Source organism: Anopheles coluzzii, chromosome 2, assembly GCF_943734685.1.
Source record: "Anopheles coluzzii chromosome 2, AcolN3, whole genome shotgun sequence".
Classification (NCBI taxonomy): domain Eukaryota; kingdom Metazoa; phylum Arthropoda; class Insecta; order Diptera; family Culicidae; genus Anopheles; species Anopheles coluzzii.
Window position 1 is genome coordinate 44,836,349 of NC_064670.1, and position 26,250 is coordinate 44,862,598.

The 26,250-nt window shown below is 43.3% G+C and overlaps 17 protein-coding genes across 22 annotated transcripts in view; 5 read left to right on the forward strand and 12 right to left on the reverse strand.

Annotated features, from left to right (window-relative positions):
- The first annotated feature begins 197 nt into the window (after positions 1-197).
- Positions 198-6,613, forward strand: LOC120953566 (uncharacterized). The gene is made up of 5 exons (XM_049607615.1): positions 198-779; positions 2,493-2,843; positions 5,424-5,622; positions 5,711-5,729; positions 5,930-6,613. The coding sequence occupies exons 1-5, from the start codon at positions 375-377 to the stop codon at positions 6,378-6,380; spliced, it is 1,425 nt and encodes a 474-aa protein (XP_049463572.1). The 5' UTR covers positions 198-374; the 3' UTR covers positions 6,381-6,613.
- LOC125906896 (histone H2B) lies at positions 1,063-16,896 on the reverse strand. Its single transcript, XM_049607807.1, has 2 exons — positions 16,173-16,896; positions 1,063-1,479 (listed from the first exon to the last, which is right to left on the reverse strand). The coding sequence occupies exon 1, from the start codon at positions 16,892-16,894 to the stop codon at positions 16,520-16,522; it is 375 nt and encodes a 124-aa protein (XP_049463764.1). The 5' UTR covers positions 16,895-16,896; the 3' UTR covers positions 1,063-1,479; positions 16,173-16,519.
- LOC120949057 (histone H2B) lies at positions 1,724-2,260 on the reverse strand. The gene has a single exon (XM_049607800.1). It carries the CDS (start codon positions 2,190-2,192, stop codon positions 1,818-1,820), a length of 375 nt encoding a protein of 124 aa, XP_049463757.1. The 5' UTR covers positions 2,193-2,260; the 3' UTR covers positions 1,724-1,817.
- Positions 2,346-3,054, forward strand: LOC120949056 (histone H2A). Its single transcript, XM_049607817.1, has one exon. It carries the CDS (start codon positions 2,475-2,477, stop codon positions 2,847-2,849), a length of 375 nt encoding a protein of 124 aa, XP_049463774.1. The 5' UTR covers positions 2,346-2,474; the 3' UTR covers positions 2,850-3,054.
- Positions 5,403-5,965, reverse strand: LOC120949385 (histone H4). Its single transcript, XM_040366644.2, has one exon. It carries the CDS (start codon positions 5,712-5,714, stop codon positions 5,403-5,405), a length of 312 nt encoding a protein of 103 aa, XP_040222578.1. The 5' UTR covers positions 5,715-5,965.
- Positions 6,650-7,873, reverse strand: LOC120949371 (histone H2B). The gene has a single exon (XM_040366634.2). The coding sequence runs from the start codon at positions 7,784-7,786 to the stop codon at positions 7,412-7,414; it is 375 nt and encodes a 124-aa protein (XP_040222568.1). The 5' UTR covers positions 7,787-7,873; the 3' UTR covers positions 6,650-7,411.
- On the reverse strand, positions 6,650-25,982 carry LOC125906889 (histone H2B). Its single transcript, XM_049607787.1, has 2 exons — positions 25,409-25,982; positions 6,650-7,222 (listed from the first exon to the last, which is right to left on the reverse strand). The coding sequence occupies exon 1, from the start codon at positions 25,980-25,982 to the stop codon at positions 25,608-25,610; it is 375 nt and encodes a 124-aa protein (XP_049463744.1). The 3' UTR covers positions 6,650-7,222; positions 25,409-25,607.
- The window catches only part of LOC120949361 (histone H2B), a 202,183-nt gene continuing 182,582 nt past the window's right edge, over positions 6,650-26,250 (reverse strand). The window contains exon 2 of one of the 2 annotated variants that reach the window (XM_049607783.1): positions 6,650-7,222. The gene's annotated coding sequence lies outside the window, so the exon portion shown is untranslated. Of the gene's footprint in view, positions 7,223-25,013; positions 25,062-26,250 lie in introns of those variants that run through there. The other variant, XM_049607782.1, reaches the window with a different exon arrangement.
- Positions 6,650-26,250, reverse strand: part of LOC125906890 (histone H2B) — a 189,090-nt gene continuing 169,489 nt past the window's right edge. Inside the window, exons 2-3 of one of the 2 annotated variants that reach the window (XM_049607795.1) lie at positions 24,922-25,061; positions 15,755-15,796 (exon numbers count right to left, since the gene is read on the reverse strand). The gene's annotated coding sequence lies outside the window, so the exon portion shown is untranslated. Of the gene's footprint in view, positions 7,223-15,754; positions 15,797-24,921; positions 25,062-26,250 lie in introns of those variants that run through there. The other variant, XM_049607794.1, reaches the window with a different exon arrangement.
- LOC120949373 (histone H2B) overlaps positions 6,650-26,250 on the reverse strand; it is a 164,805-nt gene continuing 145,204 nt past the window's right edge. Inside the window, exon 2 of the mRNA XM_049607791.1 lies at positions 6,650-7,222. The gene's annotated coding sequence lies outside the window, so the exon portion shown is untranslated. The remainder of the gene's footprint in view (positions 7,223-26,250) is intronic.
- Positions 6,650-26,250, reverse strand: part of LOC120949375 (histone H2B) — a 99,171-nt gene continuing 79,570 nt past the window's right edge. Inside the window, exon 2 of one of the 2 annotated variants that reach the window (XM_040366639.2) lies at positions 6,650-7,222. The gene's annotated coding sequence lies outside the window, so the exon portion shown is untranslated. Of the gene's footprint in view, positions 7,223-25,013; positions 25,062-26,250 lie in introns of those variants that run through there. The other variant, XM_049607790.1, reaches the window with a different exon arrangement.
- The window catches only part of LOC120949383 (histone H2B), a 28,440-nt gene continuing 8,839 nt past the window's right edge, over positions 6,650-26,250 (reverse strand). Inside the window, exon 2 of one of the 3 annotated variants that reach the window (XM_049607784.1) lies at positions 6,650-7,222. The gene's annotated coding sequence lies outside the window, so the exon portion shown is untranslated. Of the gene's footprint in view, positions 7,223-15,754; positions 15,797-26,250 lie in introns of those variants that run through there. The other 2 variants (XM_049607786.1, XM_049607785.1) reach the window with 2 other exon arrangements.
- Positions 7,968-8,646, forward strand: LOC120949376 (histone H2A). The gene has a single exon (XM_049607813.1). It carries the CDS (start codon positions 8,069-8,071, stop codon positions 8,441-8,443), a length of 375 nt encoding a protein of 124 aa, XP_049463770.1. The 5' UTR covers positions 7,968-8,068; the 3' UTR covers positions 8,444-8,646.
- LOC120953915 (histone H4) lies at positions 13,892-14,824 on the reverse strand. The gene has a single exon (XM_049607826.1). The coding sequence runs from the start codon at positions 14,809-14,811 to the stop codon at positions 14,500-14,502; it is 312 nt and encodes a 103-aa protein (XP_049463783.1). The 5' UTR covers positions 14,812-14,824; the 3' UTR covers positions 13,892-14,499.
- LOC125906866 (uncharacterized) lies at positions 15,062-24,856 on the forward strand. Its single transcript, XM_049607617.1, has 5 exons — positions 15,062-15,471; positions 17,195-17,545; positions 23,649-23,847; positions 23,936-23,954; positions 24,155-24,856. The coding sequence occupies exons 1-5, from the start codon at positions 15,067-15,069 to the stop codon at positions 24,603-24,605; spliced, it is 1,425 nt and encodes a 474-aa protein (XP_049463574.1). The 5' UTR covers positions 15,062-15,066; the 3' UTR covers positions 24,606-24,856.
- LOC125906892 (histone H2A) lies at positions 17,169-17,754 on the forward strand. The gene has a single exon (XM_049607798.1). The coding sequence runs from the start codon at positions 17,177-17,179 to the stop codon at positions 17,549-17,551; it is 375 nt and encodes a 124-aa protein (XP_049463755.1). The 5' UTR covers positions 17,169-17,176; the 3' UTR covers positions 17,552-17,754.
- Positions 23,020-24,003, reverse strand: LOC125906905 (histone H4). Its single transcript, XM_049607825.1, has one exon. The coding sequence runs from the start codon at positions 23,937-23,939 to the stop codon at positions 23,628-23,630; it is 312 nt and encodes a 103-aa protein (XP_049463782.1). The 5' UTR covers positions 23,940-24,003; the 3' UTR covers positions 23,020-23,627.

The following is a 26,250-nucleotide window of genomic DNA, read 5'->3' on the forward strand; positions in this document are numbered from 1 at the left end:
CCCCAAATGTCAGCGAAAACTCCTCAAATTCCTCCGTATGACAAACCTTTATGAAGAAATTTAGTTTATCAGAATAATATGTGTCGTAAATTAATATTGATCTTAAATTGATAATTTAATAAATTGATCTTCCTTTTAGTTTTAAGCTTAGTTTTAAGGTAACCGAGCGAACTCGGATTAAGGTTTACACAGGGAGGAAATGCCCTGGGTAAGAAGATTGTTAGGTTTAAGTAGTTTACGAAGAGGCGAATGAAGCCGAAAGGCTCAAAGTCTCTATAAAAATCAATAAAAAAAAAAAAAAAATTTAACGTTCAACTTTTGTCAAATAAACAAGTTCGCTCCGTGCTCAACGAAACCTACGCTCCCGAAGTGAAATGGCTCGTACCAAGCAAACCGCTCGTAAATCGACTGGAGGTAAGGCTCCTCGCAAGCAGCTGGCCACCAAGGCTGCTCGTAAAAGTGCCCCGGCCACCGGAGGAGTGAAGAAGCCGCATCGTTACCGTCCGGGAACGGTGGCCCTCCGAGAAATCCGTCGCTACCAGAAGTCGACCGAGCTGCTCATCCGCAAGCTGCCCTTCCAGCGCTTGGTGCGTGAGATCGCCCAGGACTTCAAGACTGATCACCGCTTCCAGAGCTCAGCCGTCATGGCGCTGCAGGAAGCCAGCGAGGCGTATCTGGTTGGTCTGTTCGAAGACACGAATCTGTGCGCCATCCACGCCAAGCGCGTCACCATCATGCCCAAGGACATCCAGCTGGCCCGTCGCATCCGCGGAGAGCGTGCCTAAATCGTCCATGCATCCGGAAGCGGTCCCTGCCTAAACGGGGCATTTCCTTCTCAAAACGGTCCTTTTCAGGACCACCAATACTGTTGAACATTCCAAGAATTTTCTTTCGATTGCTATTATGAAATTGTACATACGAATGCAAGCCTTCACGCATGTGGTTTTGTTATAACGAGGAAAGTGTGAAAAGGGGGAAAATTTGTTTTAAATAATCAATGTTATGGGAGGTATTTTAACTTTTTCTTGTCAAAGTTTCGCTTTTTAATAGGGCATCTGAGGATTTTGACTTTATTGATCCATACTTTATTACCATCTATATAACCTATGGCTATTATACCAACATCGCTGCTTACAACAAACTACGAACGAATAGTATGACTATATATTTTACAACAAATGTTCAACTCAAACACCTTAACCGATGCTTATACAAACGTGAATTAAAATGCTCAAGAAGACGACCCTTCAATACTTATTAGCAAGTTTAAAATCGAGCAAATCTATTACAACATTTGACTCACGACACATAAGCTGCTATTGGTTGCTTTGTCGATAAATTATCCTCGTATGCGCGAGGAAAATTTAATTTAAAAAAATGATTGTCATACAACGAGCGAAACGACTTCTATTCATAATTCATGATACACGAAACTCCATTTTCAATTTCACCTCGCAAGACGCTTCCAACCAGTGCGGACTTTTTTTATGTTTTTTTTTTTAAACGTGCTAAGGTTCTATTTAACATTAATATTTACAATGAACAACGCAGAACTTTAATGTCAATGTTGTTTCCAATGATGTGGATGACATAGTTCGCAAACAAACTTAGGATATGGCTGCGTTTACCTGCACTAATGCTATTTAGTACAGGCAAACGCAACAAACTGAACAATAACGTTGACGAAGACGGACACCCTGAAATTAAAGCGCTAATTCGCTGGTGCAGATGAAACGAAGGATAATTCTTTGTTTGAATGCGGTTTGTGGTCCTGAAAAGGACCGATTTGAGAGAACGAAGCCAATCATTTCAGTGGCTTACTTCGAGCTGGTGTACTTTGTGACAGCCTTCGTTCCTTCGGAGACGGCGTGCTTGGCAAGCTCACCAGGCAGCAGCAGACGAACAGCGGTTTGGATTTCGCGGGACGTGATCGTCGAACGCTTGTTGTAGTGCGCCAAGCGGGATGCCTCAGCAGCAATGCGTTCGAAGATATCGTTGACGAAACTGTTCATGATGCTCATGGCCTTCGAAGAGATGCCAGTATCCGGGTGGACTTGCTTCAACACTTTGTAGATGTAAATAGCGTAGCTTTCCTTGCGGGTCTTGCGCTTCTTTTTCTTGTCGGACTTGGAAATATTTTTCTGGGCCTTGCCAGACTTCTTCGCAGCTTTTCCACTGGTTTTGGGTGCCATTTCGACGGAAAAATTCACTCAACACTGGGACACGATGTGTATGATTCAACGGGTGATTGCGTTCTAGAAAAATTCCGAGCTCTCCGATCGCTTATAACGGGCTGTGAGAGAGAATACGTATCGTGCAGCTCGAAAAATTCCAAACGAGTGTCGGGCAGCACGAATAAGTTGCTATATAAGCATCGGTCGGGTCAAAATTGTTCTATTATAAAAAGACCCTTCTCAAAGAGAACATCGTGTTGTTCGTGATCCCTTACAAACGTACCCCAATCAAATCTAACCATGTCTGGCCGTGGAAAGGGAGGAAAGGTAAAGGGAAAGGCAAAGTCCCGTTCCAACCGTGCCGGTCTTCAGTTCCCCGTTGGCCGTATTCATCGTCTCCTGCGCAAGGGTAACTATGCCGAGCGCGTCGGTGCCGGAGCACCCGTGTATCTGGCAGCCGTCATGGAATACTTGGCCGCTGAAGTGCTTGAGTTGGCCGGAAACGCTGCCCGTGACAACAAGAAGACGCGCATCATCCCGCGTCATCTGCAGCTGGCCATCCGCAACGACGAGGAGTTGAACAAGCTGCTGTCCGGAGTAACCATCGCTCAGGGTGGTGTGCTGCCCAACATTCAGGCCGTGCTGCTGCCCAAGAAGACCGAAAAGAAGGCTTAAACGGTGTGACAAAGCTTCCTTCATCTCAAACCCAAAACCGTCCTTTTCAGGGCGACAAATTACTTTGCCAAATTACATTTTATTCGATTTATGCTGTTATGGGAGAACCAGAAGGAAAAAAAAATCCAGATATATCAAGAACCGTGCTTGAAACTGTGTACAAAATGTAAATGAAAAAATGTGCCGTCCTTTGGCACAAAACGCATCCCTTAATATTTTCAATTCTGTAACCTCTCACTACGAATTCTACAAAATGCAGCATATCATAAGCGATGCATAAGATTTTCCAGGTAGCTTGTTCAAGAGGGTTGGTTTTACCATATAAATGCAACCAGTGATACCTGCGTGTTGACCTTTTTCTGAAAACAGTAAAGGACACTTTTACCTGATTTATCGTTAACCACGGGAAAGTGTTGAAAGGGTCGATTGTCGAAAAATGTTGTGCGTTTAGGTAGCCTTAGGTTCTCACAAAAGTTTGGCTTTCAATATATCGGGAAACGTTGATAATGGCTTTAAAAAAGTTGGACCAAAAATTAGGAAGGTTCAAATAAACAACCATACTTATTAATGTTTCCCTTCACCCTTCATCTTAATCACCAGTTACCCAAATTTGTGAAGCATTTTAAAGTGTTTCGTTGTTTGAAACAATAAAATGATTTGCAATGTAGGAATGCCTATAAAATACAAAGTATTGAAATGCCCTAACGCATATGCAACTCCACATTCAATAACGCCGTCTAGTGGTGATCAAAGTCCCTGCAACCAGTAGTAACGCCATCTAAATAATTGGTAAAAGTAAGGCTCAGTGATCTACGTTACATATGAGAAGCGTTACATGCCTTTTAAAATTCCCAAGCAGTATTTTTGAAAAGTTCATAAACACCCCAAAAGCTTTCAATTTTAGTAACATTTCCTATGATTAGAAAGTATAAAATATTAAAAATTTTAATAAATTAATAATGTATATGAAATATAATTATTACCTATTCAATCTATGTTTCCGCCTATTGTGAATAAACTTTACTTTAGGTGCGAGGGCTCTTTTTTAAATTGAGGTTAATGAAGGTAGTAAATATTTGTATGTATTTGATTATCTTGCTTTATCAATAGTTGGGAACATAAATAAATAATCATTTTTAAAAGTAACCATTTTTTATGTGTAAGATTGTTATAATTATAATACGTGAAGTTGTTACAACTCTGATTGCTGTTAAAAATGATAGCCTAATAGTAATAATATAATTTATTTATACTCATGAATTATCAATGAGTGTTATCTTTAGAATCAATTGCTGTTCTTTTTTATGTTTGTTCAAAAATTGTTGCTTTTCTAATTATCATGTAAAATAAAATATATTAAGACATGATAATCTATTAATTTGCTCATCCACGACGATTAAACCAGGCGTTCAAAAATGCTGCTTGGGTTTGCGCTAGACAGACGTTACTCGTAACGCTAGCGTAATGTAGAGGGCTGAGCGTTACTTTTCCCAAATAATTCATTATGCGATCTATGAGGTCCCAGGGTGTTTGTCCTGGATAATAACTGGGAAACATTTTAATGATAACGGAAGCTGGGGAACAATTACCAAATGTACAAACCAAAATGTAAGCATCGCTAGCGGAGCATCGCTAAGTCAGTATACCAAATGAAGTCAGTATCCCAAGAAAATATGTAGCATTCAGTTTACAGCATAGATTTTGGAGGTGGAGTTAATTTCTTCATGTTCATAGCACCCTGATAGCAAATCTTGCAGAAAGTATTTGGTGGGTATGAGTTAAATCGAATTAAACAGTTTTGAAGAGTTAAACAATCGGTTTGATCTGATACTGGTAGGAACATTTTCATATCATTTGCATAAAACAATGTTTCGCAATCTGGTATAACGTAAATAATATCATTTATGAAAATGATAAAAAGAATAGGGCCTAGAATACTGCCTTGTGAAACCCCGGATGAAATATTCACTGTAATTTGTCTTACACTTAAATTACAGGAGAGCCAATGAACAAGCGTTCTATTTATTCCGTAGCTTGATAGTTTTGAAATTAGCGTTGAGTGATTTACGGAGTCAAAGGCAGCATTGGCACCGTTAGCTGTTATAATAAACTCACAAACCTCATGAAAACGGTGTAGCTTTTTTTCGCCCAATCCTTCTTTTGAATAATTATCACAAGTATCAATGAACGAAGCGCATGTGTAGCGGCGATTATTGCTTCAAGAGGATGAGAGGCTTGCCCTGAAAAATAAAATAATTTTAATTCGAGACTATAAAATAAATTCATAAATCAATAAGTAAATAAAAATTCAATATTTTAACAAACACTTCAATCGTCGCTTTTATGTACGCTTCAAACGCATGCAAACTTTTGTGAGTGCTTGTTATGCAAGTAAAATGTTATACGCACACCATTCGAAGCCATCATAGACATTTTTTCTCTCAAATAAAACATTTTAATGTTGCGAAAGACACAGCTCTTGAGTAATGTATTGTGGTCCTGAAAAGGACCGTTTGATTTGAGACTCCACATGGAAGTTTTATAGAGATAAATTTAACCTCCGAAACCGTACAGAGTGCGGCCCTGACGCTTCAGAGCATACACCACATCCATAGCGGTGACGGTCTTACGCTTGGCGTGTTCAGTGTAAGTGACCGCATCACGAATCACATTCTCCAGAAATACTTTCAGGACGCCACGGGTTTCCTCGTAGATGAGGCCGGAGATACGTTTCACTCCTCCGCGCCGAGCCAAACGGCGGATGGCGGGCTTGGTAATGCCCTGGATGTTATCCCGCAGCACTTTTCGGTGACGCTTGGCTCCTCCTTTACCCAGACCTTTTCCTCCCTTTCCTCTTCCAGTCATGATGAGCACAGGATTGTACGTTCACGATGTTCACACTTCAAATTGACGATCACGAATGAGCGTTTTTGAGCTCAACGTCCCTATTTATACTTTTTCATCCACGCATTCCCTCTTGCTCTTAAGATGAGAGAAAACAAGGGTTGGCAAGCGTATGAATAAAGCTGTTGTTCGAGCAGTTTCCTCATTTAACGTTCAACTTTTGTCAAATAAACAAGTTCGCTCCGTGCTCAACGAAACCTACGCTCCCGAAGTGAAATGGCTCGTACCAAGCAAACCGCTCGTAAATCGACTGGAGGTAAGGCTCCTCGCAAGCAGCTGGCCACCAAGGCTGCTCGTAAAAGTGCCCCGGCCACCGGAGGAGTGAAGAAGCCGCATCGTTACCGTCCGGGAACGGTGGCCCTCCGAGAAATCCGTCGCTACCAGAAGTCGACCGAGCTGCTCATCCGCAAGCTGCCCTTCCAGCGCTTGGTGCGTGAGATCGCCCAGGACTTCAAGACTGATCTCCGCTTCCAGAGCTCAGCCGTCATGGCGCTGCAGGAAGCCAGCGAGGCGTATCTGGTTGGTCTGTTCGAAGACACGAATCTGTGCGCCATCCACGCCAAGCGCGTCACCATCATGCCCAAGGACATCCAGCTGGCCCGTCGCATCCGCGGAGAGCGTGCCTAAATCGTCCATGCATCCGGAAGCGGTCCCTGTCTAAACGGGGCATTTCCTTCTCAAAACGGTCCTTTTCAGGACCACCAATACTGTTGAACATTCCAAGAATTTTCTTTCGATTGCTATTATGAAATTGTACATACGAATGCAAGCCTTCACGCATGTCGTTTTGTTATAACGAGGAAAGTGTGAAAAGGGGGAAAATTTGTTTTAAATAATCAATGTTATGGGAGGTATTTTAACTTTTTCTTGTCAAAGTTTCGCTTTTTAATAGGGCATCTGAGGATTTTGACTATATTGATCAATACTTTATTACCATCTATATTACCTATCACTATTATACCAACATCGCAGCTAACGACAAACCACGAACGAATAGTATGACTATATATTTTACAACAAATGTTCGACACAAACAGCTTAACTGATGCTTATACACACTTTAATTCAAACGCTTAAGAAGACGACCCTTCAATCCTTATAAGTAAGTTTAAAATCGAGCAAATCTATTACAACATTTGACTCACGACACATAAGCTGCTATTGGTTGCTTTGTCGATAAATTATCCTCGTATGTGCGAGGAAAATTTAATTTTAAAAATTGATTGTCATACAACGAGCGAAACGACTTCTATTCATAATTCATGATACACGAAACTCCATTTACAATTTCACCTCGCAAAACGCTTCCAACCAGTGCGGACTTTTTTTTTAATGTTTTTTTTAAACGTGCTAAGGTTCCATTTAACATTAATATTTATAATGAACAACGCAGAACTTTAATGTCAATCACAGCATCATTGTTTCCAATACAAAGTTCGCAAACAAACTTAGGATATGGCTGCGTTTACCTGCACTAATGCTATTTAGTACAGGCAAACGCAACAAACTGAACAATAACGTTGACGTAGACGGACACCCTGAAATCAAAGCGCTAATTCGCTGGTGCAGATGAAACAAAGGATAATTCTTTGTTTGAATGCGGTTTGTGGTCCTGAAAAGGACCGATTTGAGAGAACGAAGCCAATCATTTCAGTGGCTTACTTCGAGCTGGTGTACTTTGTGACAGCCTTCGTTCCTTCGGAGACGGCGTGCTTGGCAAGCTCACCAGGCAGCAGCAGACGAACAGCGGTTTGGATTTCGCGGGACGTGATCGTCGAACGCTTGTTGTAGTGCGCCAAGCGGGATGCCTCAGCAGCAATGCGTTCGAAGATATCGTTGACGAAACTGTTCATGATGCTCATGGCCTTCGAAGAGATGCCAGTATCCGGGTGGACTTGCTTCAACACTTTGTAGATGTAAATAGCGTAGCTTTCCTTGCGGGTCTTGCGCTTCTTTTTCTTGTCGGACTTGGAAATATTTTTCTGGGCCTTGCCAGACTTCTTCGCAGCTTTTCCACTGGTTTTGGGTGCCATTTCGACGGAAAAATTCACTCAACACTGGGACACGATGTGTATGATTCAACGGGTGATTGCGTTCTAGAAAAATTCCGAGCTCTCCGATCGCTTATAACGGGCTGTGAGAGAGAATACGTATCGTGCAGCTCGAAAAATTCCAAACGAGTATCGGGCAGCACGAATAAGCTGCTATATAAGCATCGGTCGCGTCAAAATTGTTCTATTATAAAAAGACCCTTCTCAAAGAGAACATCGTGTTGTTCGTGATCCCTTACAAACGTACCCCAATCAAATCTAACCATGTCTGGCCGTGGAAAGGGAGGAAAGGTAAAGGGAAAGGCAAAGTCCCGTTCCAACCGTGCCGGTCTTCAGTTCCCCGTTGGCCGTATTCATCGTCTCCTGCGCAAGGGTAACTATGCCGAGCGCGTCGGTGCCGGAGCACCCGTGTATCTGGCAGCCGTCATGGAATACTTGGCCGCTGAAGTGCTTGAGTTGGCCGGAAACGCTGCCCGTGACAACAAGAAGACGCGCATCATCCCGCGTCATCTGCAGCTGGCCATCCGCAACGACGAGGAGTTGAACAAGCTGCTGTCCGGAGTAACCATCGCTCAGGGTGGTGTGCTGCCCAACATTCAGGCCGTGCTGCTGCCCAAGAAGACCGAAAAGAAGGCTTAAACGGTGTGACAAAGCTTCCTTCATCTCAAACCCAAAACCGTCCTTTTCAGGGCGACAAATTACTTTGCCAAAGACATTTTATTCGATTTATGCTGTTATGGGAGAACCAGAAGGAAAAAAAATCCAGATATATCAAGAACCGTGCTTGAAACTGTGTACAAAATGTAAATGAAAAAATGTGCCGTCCTTTGGCACAAAACGCATCCCTTAATATTTTCAATTGTGTAACCTCTCACTACGAATTCTACAAAATGCAGCATATCATAAGCGATGCATAAGATTTTCCAGGTAGCTTGTTCAAGAGGGTTGGTTTTACCATATAAATGCAACCAGTGATACCTGCGTGTTGGCCTTTTTCTGAAAACAGTAACGGATACGTTTACCTGATTTATCGTTAACCACGGGAAAATGTTGAAAGGGTCGATTGTCGAAAAATGTTGTGCGTTTAGGTAGCCTTAGGTTCTCACAAAAGTCTGGCTTTCAATATATCGGGAAACGTTGACAATGGCTTTAAAAAAGTTGGACCAAAAATTAGGAAGGTTCAAATAAACAACCATACTTATTAATGTTTCCCTTCACCCTTCATCTTAATCACCAGTTACCCAGATTTGTGAAGCATTTTAAAGTGTTTCGTTGTTTGAAACAATAAAATGATTTGCAATGTAGGAGTGCCTATAAAATACAAAGTATTGAAATGCCCTACCGCATATGCAACTCCACATTCAATAACGCCGTCTAGTGGTGATCAAAGTCCCTGCAACCAGTAGTAACGCCATCTAAATAATTGGTAAAAGTAAGGCTCAGTGATCTACGTTACATATGAGAAGCGTTACATGCCTTTTAAAATTCCCAAGCAGTATTTTTGAAAAGTTCATAAACACCCCAAAAGCTTTCAATTTTAGTAACATTTCCTATGATTAGAACGTATGAAATATTAAAAATATTAATAAATTAATAATGTATATGAAATATAATTATTACCTATTCAATCTATGTTTCCGCCTATTGTGAATAAACTTTATAATTATATGTGAAGATTGTTATAATTATAATACATGAAGTTGTTACAACTCTGATTGCTGTTAAAAATGATAGCCTAATAGTAATAATATAATTTATTTATACTCATGAATTATCAATGAGTGTTATCTTTGCAATTGCTGTTCTTTTTTATGTTTGTTCAAAAATTGTTGCTTTTATAATATCATGTAAAAAAAACGATATTAAGACATGATAATCTATTAATTTGCTCATCCACGGCGGTTAAAACAGGCGTTCAAAAATACTGCTTGGGTTTGTGGTAAACAGGCGTTACGCGTAACGCTAGCGTAACGTAGAGGGCTGAGCCTTACTTTTATCAAAAATACTGCTTGGGAATTTTAAAAGGCATGTAACGCTTCTCATATGTAACGTAGATCACTGAGCCTTACTTTTACCAATTATATACCCGCTGCGCAAATTTGAGCAGTTTCCAGCGCAGAAAATGCACCAAAATCTGCGCTGGCCAGCGCAGATTTGGCCTGGTCTCCCGCGCTGGACTTCAGCGATTCCCGCGCTGGGTCGAGCAAGTTTAGCGCCATCTGTGGGCGAAATGGACGAACTATTTATGGCGGTGGAGCAAAAAAAACGGTCAAATTTTTTTTAAAAAATGGCGCCCATTTTTTCGTCCGCTTCTTCTCCCTCCCTCACATTGACCTGCCTTACTTGCGCTTCTGCCCGTGCCTTCCGCCGCCAGCTGATTGGTTGTTGTGGTGTATGCGTTGGTTCATATATGTGCATTGCGGTTGTGTATTGTTATTGGTGGGTGTTAGCATTTATTAATTTGTGTGTGACCTTGAGACGCTGTGGGAGAAGCTGGATTGGGATTTGAAGTGTTATCGCTGTATTGATGGTTTATTTTATTTCGTGCCGCTGCTGATGAGACCATTCGATGCCCGTGCCAGTTGAGGGTGAAGAAGCCTATTTAAAACAAGCGTAGGAGAACGTCTAACACTAATCTAATATTTTTTTTAATTTGAACATGTTTGATGCTTCAACGACCTTCTAAGCATCATGAAGCACAGTGTATAGTGACTAAAAATATATTTTTTTAATGTGCCGAAATCTTTCTCGAGTTTTTGTGTCTCGACACACACACACACGCACACAGCGCGGGGAAAGTGACCATTCACTCTATCATGTTCCGCTCCCCCACCCCGCCTGGCGTTTTGGATAAGGATGCGCTGCAAGATAGCTGAACCAGCCTATCTTCCGATAAGGTAGCCGTAATGGATCATGCGGTAAGGGGGTGGGGAGTGGGGGGGGGGTTTGTGAATGCGTATTCGCGTTCGCGCTTTCGTGGATGCATGCTCGCGTGCGCGCTTTCGTGGGTGCGTGCTCGCATGCGCGCTTTCGGGGGTGCGTGCTGGCGTGCGCGCTTTTATGCTCGAGGGCGCGCGTACGTGCGTGTGTGCGTGCGTGCGTGCGTGCGTGCGCGCGTTCATGCATGTTTTCGTGTGTGTGTGTGTGTGTGTGTGTGTGTGCGAGTTTGCGCGTGCGTGTTTGTGTGTGAGTTTGCGCGCTCGTGTTTGTGTGTTTGTGTGCGTGCGTGCGTTTGGAAACCCCAAAACTATTTGATTCTGATGCGTACATTTTCATCCGCTGCGGCTACAAAGTCCATGCATTTTCGATCTCGCTACCTGAGAGACAACACAACCATTGGCATTGGCATCTTTGCGATAGGCTCTGCTATTGGGGGTATTAAAAAGACACACTATCAAAGCAAACGTGCGTGTTATATGTAGCACATTTACAGTGAACCCTCTCTTATTTGACACCTCTCCAATTTGAAAAACCTCTCTTATTTGAACATTTTGCACAGTCCCTTGATTTCCAGTACATTTTTGTTCCTTTAATTTGGAAAACCTCTGAAATCTGTATCCCTCTTATTTGTGTATGGTGTTGCCATGGTTATTGAAAGATGTGTGCTCAAATTGGCGATTCTGTTCGCAGTTTCCTATAGCAACAGTTGAGGCTGCATACTAAATGTTCTGTCTCTTTCTTGTTTGGATTGACCTTTCATTCACTTTTCACCTCTGTAATTTGAAAACCCCTCTTATTCGACAGTCCCATCGCCACTCAAATAAGAGAGGGTTCACTGTATTTCTAATTCAGCTAGTGGACCCAAGTGGAAACAACATTTTGAATTGAATTTATACAAAAGAGGATTCTGGATTTGTTTATTACGGTGCGCGTATGGTGCTGCACCTGTCCGTCCAGAATCTGGCGGCTTGTTGGCTTGGAGTCGGTATCATGACGCCGATTGACCGGCAATGCCTTGGAATGGGTTCGGATCGGTAGGTTCATGTTTTGGTCGAGTGCATTCCGTCCATTTGTCTCGTCACAGCGGTAGCCCGGCAGCAACAAAGTCAAGGAAAACTCTTTCCCGCGTGTGGACTGCTACGCTAAGTTCTTTTTATTATTATTATTATTATTATTATTATTGGCGTACTAGCCAAAGCGATCATGCCGGCCTTTTCAGGACTTGAGTACCACGTAGCCGGATAGTCACCTCTTGATACGGCGGACGGTTCGTACGCGGTTAGAACCCACGACGGGGGTACTGCCACACTGTCTCCTGCTCGATGTATACGCTGCAGGCAGGGGGAAGGATGCACTCTACAGTAAAAAAAAAAACACCGTCATGAACCAGCGGCGGACCTAACGGTAGGTGGACTAGGCGGTCGCCGATGATCTCTACAAATGGACAGAGTATCAATGACAAGGGCCCCCGGAAAGATGGTCTTTAGGGCTCCGTGGCTGGAGAACCATTTGCACCTCCCCTCCCCCCATGGCGACTACAATTTTAGGGCCTGTGACCGATGATCGTAGGGGTTCCATGGCCACCGCCCTCTCCATCCGTCGGCAATTTAAGTATACTGTTCAATCTCCTAACAGCTGTGTGCCACTACCCCTGCTCCCTGTCATCAGTTACCATTGACAGGGACCTCAATTCGTCTTTCCGCCTTTCATTAACACCTTCCTTTCTTTGACCGATGGATCATAACATTCCGGAAAAAAACACATTTGGCGACAGTTGTGCACACACACGCACGCTCATACCTTTGCGCAGACGGCACAGCATATCTGTGTAATCTACAACATACGAAAGCAAAAGCTTAGTGTAACAAAGTTATCTTTAATGCTTAACACGTTCAGATCGATGACAGGCCCCACTGCCTGCCAGTGAACTTTCCAGCCTGCGTTCTAGGTGCTGGTGGAAAGGAAAGTTGATGAAAATCAGCGAATGCGAATTAGGATTCAGCGCGTTTCACATCAAACCCTCCAGCGTTAGCTAGCGATTCCTTAGTCATTTTTACATTGCAGCAATAGAACTTATTGCGCTTTTTTGGTTTGATTTGTAAAAATGCAACTTCATCGCCGCAATGTGTATAAACGGTTTTTTAAGCGCCACAGCAACTCATGAGCATTGCCCACACGCGAGAATGAGATAGCGCTAGGGAGGGAAAGAGCACGGACGATGGCTGACAGCGATTGGCCGTCTGACACACCAACACATTCAAACCTTCGACAGCGCGCTCAGCCGAGGGGAATGAGGCGGAGCCAGGGACGGGCAGCTCGACGAGCTGCTCGACAAATTTGCCGTTGGAGAAAAAAGAGGGCATGATAAAATTCTCAGAACTCCATGATTTCTTGCGTCGCTTTGCGCAGCGGGTAGATGGCGGTTAAAACAGGCGTTCAAAAATGTTGCTTGGGTTTGTGGTAAACAGGCGTTACGCGTAACGCTAGCGTAACGTAGAGGGCTGAGCCTTACTTTTACCTCAATTTGCTTATCCACGACGATTAAACCAGGCGTTCAAAAATGCTGCTTGGGTTTGCGATAGACAGACGTTACTCGTAACGCTAGCGTAATGTAGAGGGCTGAGCGTTACTTTTCCCAAATAATTCATTATGCGATCTATGAGGTCCCAGGGTGTTTGTCCTGGATAATAACTGGGAAACATTTTAATGATAACGGAAGCTGGGGCACAATTACCAAATGTACAAACCAAAATGTAAGCATCGCTAGCGGAGCATCGCTAAGTAAGTATACCAAATGAAGTCAGTATCCCAAGAAAATATATAGCATTCAGTTAACAGCATAGATTTTGGAGGTGGAGTTAATTTCTTCATGTTCATAGCACCCTGATAGCAAATCTTGCAGAAAGTATTTGGTGGGTATGAGTTAAATCGAATTAAACAGTTTTGAAGAGTTAAACAATCGGTTTGATCTGATACTGGTAGGAACATTTTCATATCATTTGCATAAAACAATTTTTCGCAATCTGGTATAACGTAAATAACATCATTTATGAAAATGATAAAAAGAATAGGGCCTAGAATACTGCCTTGTGGAACCCCGGATGAAATATTCACTGTAATTTGTCTTACACTTCAATTACAGGAGAGCCAATGAGCAAGCGCCCTATTTATTCCGTAGCTTGATAGTTTTGAAATTAGCGTTGAGTGATTTACGGAGTCAAAGGCAGCATTGGCACCGTTAGCTGTTATAATAAACTCACAAACCTCATGAAAACGGTGTAGCTTTTTTTCGCCCAATCCTTCTTTTGAATAATTATCACAAGTATCAATGACCGAAGCGCATGTGTAGCGGCGATTATTGCTTCAAGAGGATGAGCGGCTTGCCCTGAAAAATAAAATAATTTTAATTCGACACTATAAAATAAATTAATAAATTAATAAGTAAATAAAAATTCAATATTTTAACAATCACTTCAATCGTCGCTTTTATGTACGCTTCAAACACATGCACATACGTTTAAAAGGCACATTTACAAAACGCCATTTCATGTAAATGCACTGAATATACAGCAGTGTGAGTGCTTGTTATGCAAGTAAAATGTTATACGCACTCCATTCGAAGCCATTATAGACATTTTTTCTCTCAAATAAAACATTTTAATGTTGCGAAAGACACAGCTCTTGAGTAATGTATTGTGGTCCTGAAAAGGACCGTTTTGAGACTCCATTTGGAGGTTTGTTATAGCACGTTGAATTTAACCTCCAAAACCGTACAGAGTGCGGCCCTGACGCTTCAGAGCATACACCACATCCATAGCGGTGACGGTCTTACGCTTGGCGTGTTCAGTGTAAGTGACCGCATCACGAATCACATTCTCCAGAAATACTTTCAGGACGCCACGGGTTTCCTCGTAGATGAGACCGGAGATACGTTTCACTCCTCCGCGCCGAGCCAAACGGCGGATGGCGGGCTTGGTAATGCCCTGGATGTTATCCCGCAGCACTTTTCGGTGACGCTTGGCTCCTCCTTTACCCAGACCTTTTCCTCCCTTTCCTCTTCCAGTCATGATGAGCACAGGATTGTACGTTCACGATGTTCACACTTCAAATTGACGATCACGAATGAGCGTTTTTGAGCTCAACGTCCCTATTTATACTTTTTCATCCACGCATTCCCTCTTGCTCTTAAGATGAGAGAAAACAAGGGTTGGCAAGCGTATGAATAAAGCTGTTGTTCGAGCAGTTTCCTCATTTAACGTTCAACTTTTGTCAAATAAACAAGTTCGCTCCGTGCTCAACGAAACCTACGCTCCCGAAGTGAAATGGCTCGTACCAAGCAAACCGCTCGTAAATCGACTGGAGGTAAGGCTCCTCGCAAGCAGCTGGCCACCAAGGCTGCTCGTAAAAGTGCCCCGGCCACCGGAGGAGTGAAGAAGCCGCATCGTTACCGTCCGGGAACGGTGGCCCTCCGAGAAATCCGTCGCTACCAGAAGTCGACCGAGCTGCTCATCCGCAAGCTGCCCTTCCAGCGCTTGGTGCGTGAGATCGCCCAGGACTTCAAGACTGATCTCCGCTTCCAGAGCTCAGCCGTCATGGCGCTGCAGGAAGCCAGCGAGGCGTACCTGGTTGGTCTGTTCGAAGACACGAATCTGTGCGCCATCCACGCCAAGCGCGTCACCATCATGCCCAAGGACATCCAGCTGGCCCGTCGCATCCGCGGAGAGCGTGCCTAAATCGTCCATGCATCCGGAAGCGGTCCCTGTCTAAACGGGGCGTTTCCTTCTCAAAACGGTCCTTTTCAGGACCACCAATACTGTTGAACATTCCAAGAATTTTCTTTCGATTGCTATTATGAAATTGTACATACGAATGCAAGCCTTCACGTATGTCGTTTTGTTATAACGAGGAAAGTGTGAAAAGGGGGAAAATTTGTTTTAAATAATCAATGTTATGGGAGGTATTTTAACTTTTTCTTGTCAAAGTTTTGCTTTTTAATAGGGCATCTGAGGATTTTGACTATATTGATCAATACTTTATTACCATCTATATAACCTATGGCTATTATACCAACATCGCTGCTTACAACAAACTACGAACGAATAGTATGACTATATATTTTACAACAAATGTTCAACTCAAACACCTTAACTGATGCTTATACAAACGTGAATTAAAATGCTCAAGAAGACGACCCTTCAATACTTATTAGCAAGTTTAAAATCGAGCAAATCTATTACAACATTTGACTCACGACACATAAGCTGCTATTGGTTGCTTTGTCGATAAATTATCCTCGTATGCGCGAGGAAAATTTAATTTAAAAAAATGATTGTCATACAACGAGCGAAACGACTTCTATTCATAATTCATGATACACGAAACTCCATTTTCAATTTCACCTCGCAAGACGCTTCCAACCAGTGCGGACTTTTTTTATGTTTTTTTTTTTAAACGTGCTAAGGTTCTATTTAACATTAATATTTACAATGAACAACGCAGAACTTTAATGTCAATGTTGTTTCCAATGATGTGGATGACATAGTTCGCAAACAAACTTAGGATATGGCTGCGTTTACCTGCACTAATACCATTTAGTACAGGCAAACGCAACAAACTGAACAATAACGTTGACGAAGACGGACACCCTGAAATTAAAGCGCTAATTCGCTGGTGCAGATGAAACGAAGGATAATTCTTTGTTTGAATGCGGTTTGTGGTCCTGAAAAGGACCGATTTAAGAGAGGTTCATGAAAAGAAGCCAATCATTTCAGTGGCTTACTTCGAGCTGGTGTACTTTGTGACAGCCTTCGTTCCTTCGGAGACGGCGTGCTTGGCAAGCTCACCAGGCAGCAGCAGACGAACAGCGGTTTGGATTTCGCGGGACGTGATCGTCGAACGCTTGTTGTAGTGCGCCAAGCGGGATGCCTCAGCAGCAATGCGTTCGAAGATATCGTTGACGAAACTGTTCATGATGCTCATGGCCTTCGAAGAGATGCCAGTATCCGGGTGGACTTGCTTCAACACTTTGTAGATGTAAATAGCGTAGCTTTCCTTGCGGGTCTTGCGCTTCTTTTTCTTGTCGGACTTGGAAATATTTTTCTGGGCCTTGCCAGACTTCTTCGCAGCTTTTCCACTGGTTTTGGGTGCCATTTCGACGGAAAAATTCACTCAACACTGGGACACGATGTGTATGATTCAACGGGTGATTGCGTTCTAGAAAAATTCCGAGCTCTCCGATCGCTTATAACGGGCTGTGAGAGAGAAAACGTATCGTGCAGCTCGAAAAATTCCAAACGAGTATCGGGCAGCACGAATAAGCTGCTATATAAGCATCGGTCGGGTCAAAATTGTTCTATTATAAAAAGACCCTTCTCAAAGAGAACATCGTGTTGTTCGTGATCCCTTACAAACGTACCCCAATCAAATCTAACCATGTCTGGCCGTGGAAAGGGAGGAAAGGTAAAGGGAAAGGCAAAGTCCCGTTCCAACCGTGCCGGTCTTCAGTTCCCCGTTGGCCGTATTCATCGTCTCCTGCGCAAGGGTAACTATGCCGAGCGCGTCGGTGCCGGAGCACCCGTGTATCTGGCAGCCGTCATGGAATACTTGGCCGCTGAAGTGCTTGAGTTGGCCGGAAACGCTGCCCGTGACAACAAGAAGACGCGCATCATCCCGCGTCATCTGCAGCTGGCCATCCGCAACGACGAGGAGTTGAACAAGCTGCTGTCCGGAGTAACCATCGCTCAGGGTGGTGTGCTGCCCAACATTCAGGCCGTGCTGCTGCCCAAGAAGACCGAAAAGAAGGCTTAAACGGTGTGACAAAGCTTCCTTCATCTCAAACCCAAAACCGTCCTTTTCAGGGCGACAAATTACTTTGCCAAAGACATTTTATTCGATTTATGCTGTTATGGGAGAACCAGAAGGAAAAAAAATCCAGATATATCAAGAACCGTGCTTGAAACTGTGTACAAAATGTAAATGAAAAAATGTGCCGTCCTTTGGCACAAAACGCATCCCTTAATATTTTCAATTGTGTATCCTCTCACTACGAATTCTACAAAATGCAGCATATCATAAGCGATGCATAAGATTTTCCAGGTAGCTTGTTCAAGAGGGTTGGTTTTACCATATAAATGCAACCAGTGATACCTGCGTGTTGGCCTTTTTCTGAAAACAGTAACGGATACGTTTACCTGATTTATCGTTAACCACGGGAAAATGTTGAAAGGGTCGATTGTCGAAAAATGTTGTGCGTTTAGGTAGCCTTAGGTTCTCACAAAAGTCTGGCTTTCAATATATCGGGAAACGTTGACAATGGCTTTAAAAAAGTTGGACCAAAAATTAGGAAGGTTCAAATAAACAACCATACTTATTAATGTTTCCCTTCACCCTTCATCTTAATCACCAGTTACCCAAATTTGTGAAGCATTTTAAAGTGTTTCGTTGTTTGAAACAATAAAATGATTTGCAATGTAGGAGTGCCTATAAAATACAAAGTATTGAAATGCCCTACCGCATATGCAACTCCACATTCAATAACGCCGTCTAGTGGTGATCAAAGTCCCTGCAACCAGTAGTAACGCCATCTAAATAATTGGTAAAAGTAAGGCTCAGTGATCTACGTTACATATGAGAAGCGTTACATGCCTTTTAAAATTCCCAAGCAGTATTTTTGAAAAGTTCATAAACACCCCAAAAGCTTTCAATTTTAGTAACATTTCCTATGATTAGAAAGTATGAAATATTAAAAATATTAATAAATTAATAATGTATATGAAATATAATTATTACCTATTCAATCTATGTTTCCGCCTATTGTGAATAAACTTTATAATTATATGTGAAGATTGTTATAATTATAATAGATGAAGTTGTTACAACTCTGATTGCTGTTAAAAATGATAGCCTAATAGTAATAATATAATTTATTTATACTCATGAATTATCAATGAGTGTTATCTTTGCAATTGCTGTTCTTTTTTATGTTTGTTCAAAAATTGTTGCTTTTATAATATCATGTAAAAAAAACGATATTAAGACATGATAATCTATTAATTTGCTCATCCACGGCGGTTAAAACAGGCGTTCAAAAATGCTGCTTGGGTTTGTGGTAAACAGGCGTTACGCGTAACGCTAGCGTAACGTAGAGGGCTGAGCCTTACTTTTATCAAAAATACTGCTTGGGAATTTTAAAAGGCATGTAACGCTTCTCATATGTAACGTAGATCACTGAGCCTTACTTTTACCAATTATATACCCGCTGCGCAAATTTGAGCAGTTTCCAGCGCAGAAAATGCACCAAAATCTGCGCTGGCCAGCGCAGATTTGGCCTGGTCTCCCGCGCTGGACTTCAGCGATTCCCGCGCTGGGTCGAGCAAGTTTAGCGCCATCTGTGGGCGAAATGGACGAACTATTTATGGCGGTGGAGCAAAAAAAACGGTCAAATTTTTTTTAAAAAATGGCGCCCATTTTTTCGTCCGCTTCTTCTCCCTCCCTCACATTGACCTGCCTTACTTGCGCTTCTGCCCGTGCCTTCCGCCGCCAGCTGATTGGTTGTTGTGGTGTATGCGTTGGTTCATATATGTGCATTGCGGTTGTGTATTGTTATTGGTGGGTGTTAGCATTTATTAATTTGTGTGTGACCTTGAGACGCTGTGGGAGAAGCTGGATTGGGATTTGAAGTGTTATCGCTGTATTGATGGTTTATTTTATTTCGTGCCGCTGCTGATGAGACCATTCGATGCCCGTGCCAGTTGAGGGTGAAGAAGCCTATTTAAAACAAGCGTAGGAGAACGTCTAACACTAATCTAATATTTTTTTTAATTTGAACATGTTTGATGCTTCAACGACCTTCTAAGCATCATGAAGCACAGTGTATAGTGACTAAAAATATATTTTTTTAATGTGCCGAAATCTTTCTCAAGTTTTTGTGTCTCGACACACACACACACGCACACAGCGCGGGGAAAGTGACCATTCACTCTATCATGTTCCGCTCCCCCACCCCGCCTGGCGTTTTGGATGAGGATGCGCTGCAAGATAGCTGAACCAGCCTATCTTCCGATAAGGTAGCCGTAATGGATCATGCGGTAAGGGGGTGGGGAGTGGGGGGGGGTTTGTGAATGCGTATTCGCGTTCGCGCTTTCGTGGATGCATGCTCGCGTGCGCGCTTTCGTGGGTGCGTGCTCGCATGCGCGCTTTCGGGGGTGCGTGCTGGCGTGCGCGCTTTTATGCTCGCGGGCGCGCGTACGTGCGTGTGTGCGTGCGTGCGTGCGTGCGTGCGCGCGTTCATGCATGTGTGCGTGTGTGTGTGTGTGTGTGTGTGTGTGTGTGTGTGTGTGTGTGTGTGTGTGCGAGTTTGCGCGTGCGTGTTTGTGTGTGAGTTTGCGCGCGCGTGTTTGTGTGTTTGTGTGCGTGCGTGCGTTTGGAAACCCCAAAACTATTTGATTCTGATGCGTACATTTTCATCCGCTGCGGCTACAAAGTCCATGCATTTTCGATCTCGCTACCTGAGAGACAACACAACCATTGGCATTGGCATCTTTGCGATAGGCTCTGCTATTGGGGGTATTAAAAAGACACACTATCAAAGCAAACGTGCGTGTTATATGTAGCACATTTACAGTGAACCCTCTCTTATTTGACACCTCTCCAATTTGAAAAACCTCTCTTATTTGAACATTTTGCACAGTCCCTTGATTTCCAGTACATTTTTGTTCCTTTAATTTGGAAAACCTCTGAAATCTGTATCCCTCTTATTTGTGTATAGTGTTGCCATGGTTATTGAAAGATGTGTGCTCAAATTGGCGATTCTGTTCGCAGTTTCCTATAGCAACAGTTGAGGCTGCATACTAAATGTTCTGTCTCTTTCTTGTTTGGATTGACCTTTCATTCACTTTTCACCTCTGTAATTTGAAAACCCCTCTTATTCGACAGTCCCATCGCCACTCAAATAAGAGAGGGTTCACTGTATTTCTAATTCAGCTAGTGGACCCAAGTGGAAACAACATTTTGAATTGAATTTATACAAAAGAGGATTCTGGATTTGTTTATTACGGTGCGCGTATGGTGCTGCACCTGTCCGTCCAGAATCTGGCGGCTTGTTGGCTTGGAGTCGGTATCATGACGCCGATTGACCGGCAATGCCTTGGAATGGGTTCGGATCGGTAGGTTCATGTTTTGGTCGAGTGCATTCCGTCCATTTGTCTCGTCACAGCGGTAGCCCGGCAGCAACAAAGTCAAGGAAAACTCTTACCCGCGTGTGGACTGCTACGCTAAGTTCTTTTTATTATTATTATTATTATTGTTATTATTGGCGTACTAGCCAAAGCGATCATGCCGGCCTTTTCAGGACTTGAGTACCACGTAGCCGGATAGTCACCTCTTGATACGGCGGACGGTTCGTACGCGGTTAGAACCCACGACGGGGGTACTGCCACACTGTCTCCTGCTCGATGTATACGCTGCAGGCAGGGGGAAGGATGCACTCTACAGTAAAAAAAAAACACCGTCATGAACCAGCGGCGGACCTAACGGTAGGTGGACTAGGCGGTCGCCGATGATCTCTACAAATGGACAGAGTATCAATGACAAGGGCCCCCGGAAAGATGGTCTTTAGGGCTCCGTGGCTGGAGAACCATTTGCACCTCCCCTCCCCCCATGGCGACTACAATTTTAGGGCCTGTGACCGATGATCGTAGGGGTTCCATGGCCACCGCCCTCTCCATCCGTCGGCAATTTAAGTATACTGTTCAATCTCCTAACAGCTGTGTGCCACTACCCCTGCTCCCTGTCATCAGTTACCATTGACAGGGACCTCAATTCGTCTTTCCGCCTTTCATTAACACCTTCCTTTCTTTGACCGATGGATCATAACATTCCGGAAAAAAACACATTTGGCGACAGTTGTGCACACACACGCACGCTCATACCTTTGCGCAGACGGCACAGCATATCTGTGTAATCTACAACATACGAAAGCAAAAGCTTAGTGTAACAAAGTTATCTTTAATGCTTAACACGTTCAGATCGATGACAGGCCCCACTGCCTGCCAGTGAACTTTCCAGCCTGCGTTCTAGGTGCTGGTGGAAAGGAAAGTTGATGAAAATCAGCGAATGCGAATTAGGATTCAGCGCGTTTCACATCAAACCCTCCAGCGTTAGCTAGCGATTCCTTAGTCATTTTTACATTGCAGCAATAGAACTTATTGCGCTTTTTTGGTTTGATTTGTAAAAATGCAACTTCATCGCCGCAATGTGTATAAACGGTTTTTTAAGCGCCACAGCAACTCATGAGCATTGCCCACACGCGAGAATGAGATAGCGCTAGGGAGGGAAAGAGCACGGACGATGGCTGACAGCGATTGGCCGTCTGACACACCAACACATTCAAACCTTCGACAGCGCGCTCAGCCGAGGGGAATGAGGCGGAGCCAGGGACGGGCAGCTCGACGAGCTGCTCGACAAATTTGCCGTTGGAGAAAAAAGAGGGCATGATAAAATTCTCAGAACTCCATGATTTCTTGCGTCGCTTTGCGCAGCGGGTAGATGGCGGTTAAAACAGGCGTTCAAAAATGTTGCTTGGGTTTGTGGTAAACAGGCGTTACGCGTAACGCTAGCGTAACGTAGAGGGCTGAGCCTTACTTTTACCTCAATTTGCTTATCCACGACGATTAAACCAGGCGTTCAAAAATGCTGCTTGGGTTTGCGATAGACAGACGTTACTCGTAACGCTAGCGTAATGTAGAGGGCTGAGCGTTACTTTTCCCAAATAATTCATTATGCGATCTATGAGGTCCCAGGGTGTTTGTCCTGGATAATAACTGGGAAACATTTTAATGATAACGGAAGCTGGGGAACAATTACCAAATGTACAAACCAAAATGTAAGCATCGCTAGCGGAGCATCGCTAAGTAAGTATACCAAATGAAGTCAGTATCCCAAGAAAATATATAGCATTCAGTTAACAGCATAGATTTTGGAGGTGGAGTTAATTTCTTCATGTTCATAGCACCCTGATAGCAAATCTTGCAGAAAGTATTTGGTGGGTATGAGTTAAATCGAATTAAACAGTTTTGAAGAGTTAAACAATCGGTTTGATCTGATACTGGTAGGAACATTTTCATATCATTTGCATAAAACAATTTTTCGCAATCTGGTATAACGTAAATAACATCATTTATGAAAATGATAAAAAGAATAGGGCCTAGAATACTGCCTTGTGGAACCCCGGATGAAATATTCACTGTAATTTGTCTTACACTTCAATTACAGGAGAGCCAATGAGCAAGCGCCCTATTTATTCCGTAGCTTGATAGTTTTGAAATTAGCGTTGAGTGATTTACGGAGTCAAAGGCAGCATTGGCACCGTTAGCTGTTATAATAAACTCACAAACCTCATGAAAACGGTGTAGCTTTTTTTCGCCCAATCCTTCTTTTGAATAATTATCACAAGTATCAATGACCGAAGCGCATGTGTAGCGGCGATTATTGCTTCAAGAGGATGAGCGGCTTGCCCTGAAAAATAAAATAATTTTAATTCGACACTATAAAATAAATTAATAAATTAATAAGTAGATAAAAATTCAATATTTTAACAATCACTTCAATCGTCGCTTTTATGTACGCTTCAAACGCATGCACATACGTTTAAAAGGCACATTTACAAAACGCCATTTCATGTAAATGCACTGAATATACAGCAGTGTGAGTGCTTGTTATGCAAGTAAAATGTTATACGCACTCCATTCGAAGCCATTATAGACATTTTTTCTCTCAAATAAAACATTTTAATGTTGCGAAAGACACAGCTCTTGAATAATGTATTGTGGTCCTGAAAAGGACCGTTTGATTTGAGACTCCACATGGAAGTTTTATAGAGATAAATTTAACCTCCAAAACCATACAGAGTGCGGCCCTGACGCTTCAGAGCATACACCACATCCATAGCGGTGACGGTCTTACGCTTGGCGTGTTCAGTGTAAGTGACCGCATCACGAATCACATTCTCCAGAAATACTTTCAGGACGCCACGGGTTTCCTCGTAGATGAGACCGGAGATACGTTTCACTCCTCCGCGCCGAGCCAAACGGCGGATGGCGGGCTTGGTAATGCCCTGGATGTTATCCCGCAGCACTTTTCGGTGACGCTTGGCTCCTCCTTTACCCAGACCTTTTCCTCCCTTTCCTCTTCCAGTCATGATGAGCACAGGATTGTACGTTCACGATGTTCACACTTCAAATTGACGATCACGAATGAGCGTTTTCGAGCTCAACGTCCCTATTTATACTTTTTCATCCACGCATTCCCTCTTGCTCTTAAGATGAGAGAAAACAAGGGTTGGCAAGCGTATGAATAAAGCTGTTGTTCGAGCAGTTTCCTCATTTAACGTTCAACTTTTGTCAAATAAACAAGTTCGCTCCGTGCTCAACGAAACCTACGCTCCCGAAGTGAAATGGCTCGTACCAAGCAAACCGCTCGTAAATCGACTGGAGGTAAGGCTCCTCGCAAGCAGCTGGCCACCAAGGCTGCTCGTAAAAGTGCCCCGGCCACCGGAGGAGTGAAGAAGCCGCATCGTTACCGTCCGGGAACGGTGGCCCTCCGAGAAATCCGTCGCTACCAGAAGTCGACCGAGCTGCTCATCCGCAAGCTGCCCTTCCAGCGCTTGGTGCGTGAGATCGCCCAGGACTTCAAGACTGATCTCCGCTTCCAGAGCTCAGCCGTCATGGCGCTGCAGGAAGCCAGCGAGGCGTACCTGGTTGGTCTGTTCGAAGACACGAATCTGTGCGCCATCCACGCCAAGCGCGTCACCATCATGCCCAAGGACATCCAGCTGGCCCGTCGCATCCGCGGAGAGCGTGCCTAAATCGTCCATGCATCCGGAAGCGGTCCCTGTCTAAACGGGGCGTTTCCTTCTCAAAACGGTCCTTTTCAGGACCACCAATACTGTTGAACATTCCAAGAATTTTCTTTCGATTGCTATTATGAAATTGTACATACGAATGCAAGCCTTCACGTATGTCGTTTTGTTATAACGAGGAAAGTGTGAAAAGGGGGAAAATTTGTTTTAAATAATCAATGTTATGGGAGGTATTTTAACTTTTTCTTGTCAAAGTTTTGCTTTTTAATAGGGCATCTGAGGATTTTGACTATATTGATCAATACTTTATTACCATCTATACCTATGACTATTATACCAACATCGCAGCTAACGACAAACCACGAACGAATAGTATGACTATATATTTTACAACAAATGTTCGACACAAACAGCTTAACTGATGCTTATACACACTTTAATTCAAACGCTTAAGAAGACGACCTTCAATACTTATAAACAAGTTTAAAATCGAACAAATCTATTACAACATTTGACTCACGACACATAAGCTGCTATTGGTTGCTTTGTCGATAAATTATCCTCGTATGCGCGAGGAAAATTTAATTAAAAAAATGATTGTCATACAACGAGCGAAACGACTTCTATTCATAATTCATGATACACGAAACTCCATTTTCAATTTCACCTCGCAAGACGCTTCCAACCAGTGCAGACTTTTTTTTAATGTTTTTTTAACGTGCTAAGGTTCTATTTAACATTAATATTTACAATGAACAACGCAGAACTTGTAAAGTTCGCAAACAAACTTAGGATATGGCTGCGTTTACCTGCACTAATGCCATTTAGTACAGGCAAACGCAACAAACTGAACAATAACGTTGACGAAGACGGACACCCTGAAATTAAAGCGCTAATTCGCTGGTGCAGATGAAATGAAGGATAATTCTTTGTTTGAATGCGGTTTGTGGTCCTGAAAAGGACCGATTTAAGAGAGGTTCATGAAAAGAAGCCAATCATTTCAGTGGCTTACTTCGAGCTGGTGTACTTTGTGACAGCCTTCGTTCCTTCGGAGACGGCGTGCTTGGCAAGCTCACCAGGCAGCAGCAGACGAACAGCGGTTTGGATTTCGCGGGACGTGATCGTCGAACGCTTGTTGTAGTGCGCCAAGCGGGATGCCTCAGCAGCAATGCGTTCGAAGATATCGTTGACGAAACTGTTCATGATGCTCATGGCCTTCGAAGAGATGCCAGTATCCGGGTGGACTTGCTTCAACACTTTGTAGATGTAAATAGCGTAGCTTTCCTTGCGGGTCTTGCGCTTCTTTTTCTTGTCGGACTTGGAAATATTTTTCTGGGCCTTGCCAGACTTCTTCGCAGCTTTTCCACTGGTTTTGGGTGCCATTTCGACGGAAAAAATTCACTCAACACTGGGACACGATGTGTATGATTCAACGGGTGATTGCGTTCTAGAAAAATTCCGAGCTCTCCGATCGCTTATAACGGGCTGTGAGAGAGAAAACGTATCGTGCAGCTCGAAAAATTCCAAACGAGTATCGGGCAGCACGAATAAGCTGCTATATAAGCATCGGTCGGGTCAAAATTGTTCTATTATAAAAAGACCCTTCTCAAAGAGAACATCGTGTTGTTCGTGATCCCTTACAAACGTACCC

What these genes read in the sequence shown, in the direction of transcription:
- LOC120953566 (XM_049607615.1), top strand. Translation starts at nt 375, where the DNA reads ATGGCTCGTACCAAGCAAACCGCTCGTAAATCGACTGGAGGTAAGGCT. An exon ending in GTCGCATCCGCGGAGAGCGT is followed by an intron (nt 780 to 2,492) that starts GCCTAAATCGTC and finishes GGCCGTGGAAAG; the next exon opens with GGAGGAAAGGTAAAGGGAAA. An exon ending in CCAAGAAGACCGAAAAGAAG is followed by an intron (nt 2,844 to 5,423) that starts GCTTAAACGGTG and finishes GAAACCGTACAG; the next exon opens with AGTGCGGCCCTGACGCTTCA.
- LOC120949057 (XM_049607800.1), bottom strand. Translation starts at nt 2,192, where the DNA reads ATGGCACCCAAAACCAGTGGAAAAGCTGCGAAGAAGTCTGGCAAGGCC.
- LOC120949056 (XM_049607817.1), top strand. Translation starts at nt 2,475, where the DNA reads ATGTCTGGCCGTGGAAAGGGAGGAAAGGTAAAGGGAAAGGCAAAGTCC.
- LOC120949385 (XM_040366644.2), bottom strand. Translation starts at nt 5,714, where the DNA reads ATGACTGGAAGAGGAAAGGGAGGAAAAGGTCTGGGTAAAGGAGGAGCC.
- LOC120949371 (XM_040366634.2), bottom strand. Translation starts at nt 7,786, where the DNA reads ATGGCACCCAAAACCAGTGGAAAAGCTGCGAAGAAGTCTGGCAAGGCC.
- LOC120949376 (XM_049607813.1), top strand. Translation starts at nt 8,069, where the DNA reads ATGTCTGGCCGTGGAAAGGGAGGAAAGGTAAAGGGAAAGGCAAAGTCC.
- LOC120953915 (XM_049607826.1), bottom strand. Translation starts at nt 14,811, where the DNA reads ATGACTGGAAGAGGAAAGGGAGGAAAAGGTCTGGGTAAAGGAGGAGCC.
- LOC125906866 (XM_049607617.1), top strand. Translation starts at nt 15,067, where the DNA reads ATGGCTCGTACCAAGCAAACCGCTCGTAAATCGACTGGAGGTAAGGCT. An exon ending in GTCGCATCCGCGGAGAGCGT is followed by an intron (nt 15,472 to 17,194) that starts GCCTAAATCGTC and finishes GGCCGTGGAAAG; the next exon opens with GGAGGAAAGGTAAAGGGAAA. An exon ending in CCAAGAAGACCGAAAAGAAG is followed by an intron (nt 17,546 to 23,648) that starts GCTTAAACGGTG and finishes AAAACCATACAG; the next exon opens with AGTGCGGCCCTGACGCTTCA.
- LOC125906896 (XM_049607807.1), bottom strand. Translation starts at nt 16,894, where the DNA reads ATGGCACCCAAAACCAGTGGAAAAGCTGCGAAGAAGTCTGGCAAGGCC.
- LOC125906892 (XM_049607798.1), top strand. Translation starts at nt 17,177, where the DNA reads ATGTCTGGCCGTGGAAAGGGAGGAAAGGTAAAGGGAAAGGCAAAGTCC.
- LOC125906905 (XM_049607825.1), bottom strand. Translation starts at nt 23,939, where the DNA reads ATGACTGGAAGAGGAAAGGGAGGAAAAGGTCTGGGTAAAGGAGGAGCC.
- LOC125906889 (XM_049607787.1), bottom strand. Translation starts at nt 25,982, where the DNA reads ATGGCACCCAAAACCAGTGGAAAAGCTGCGAAGAAGTCTGGCAAGGCC.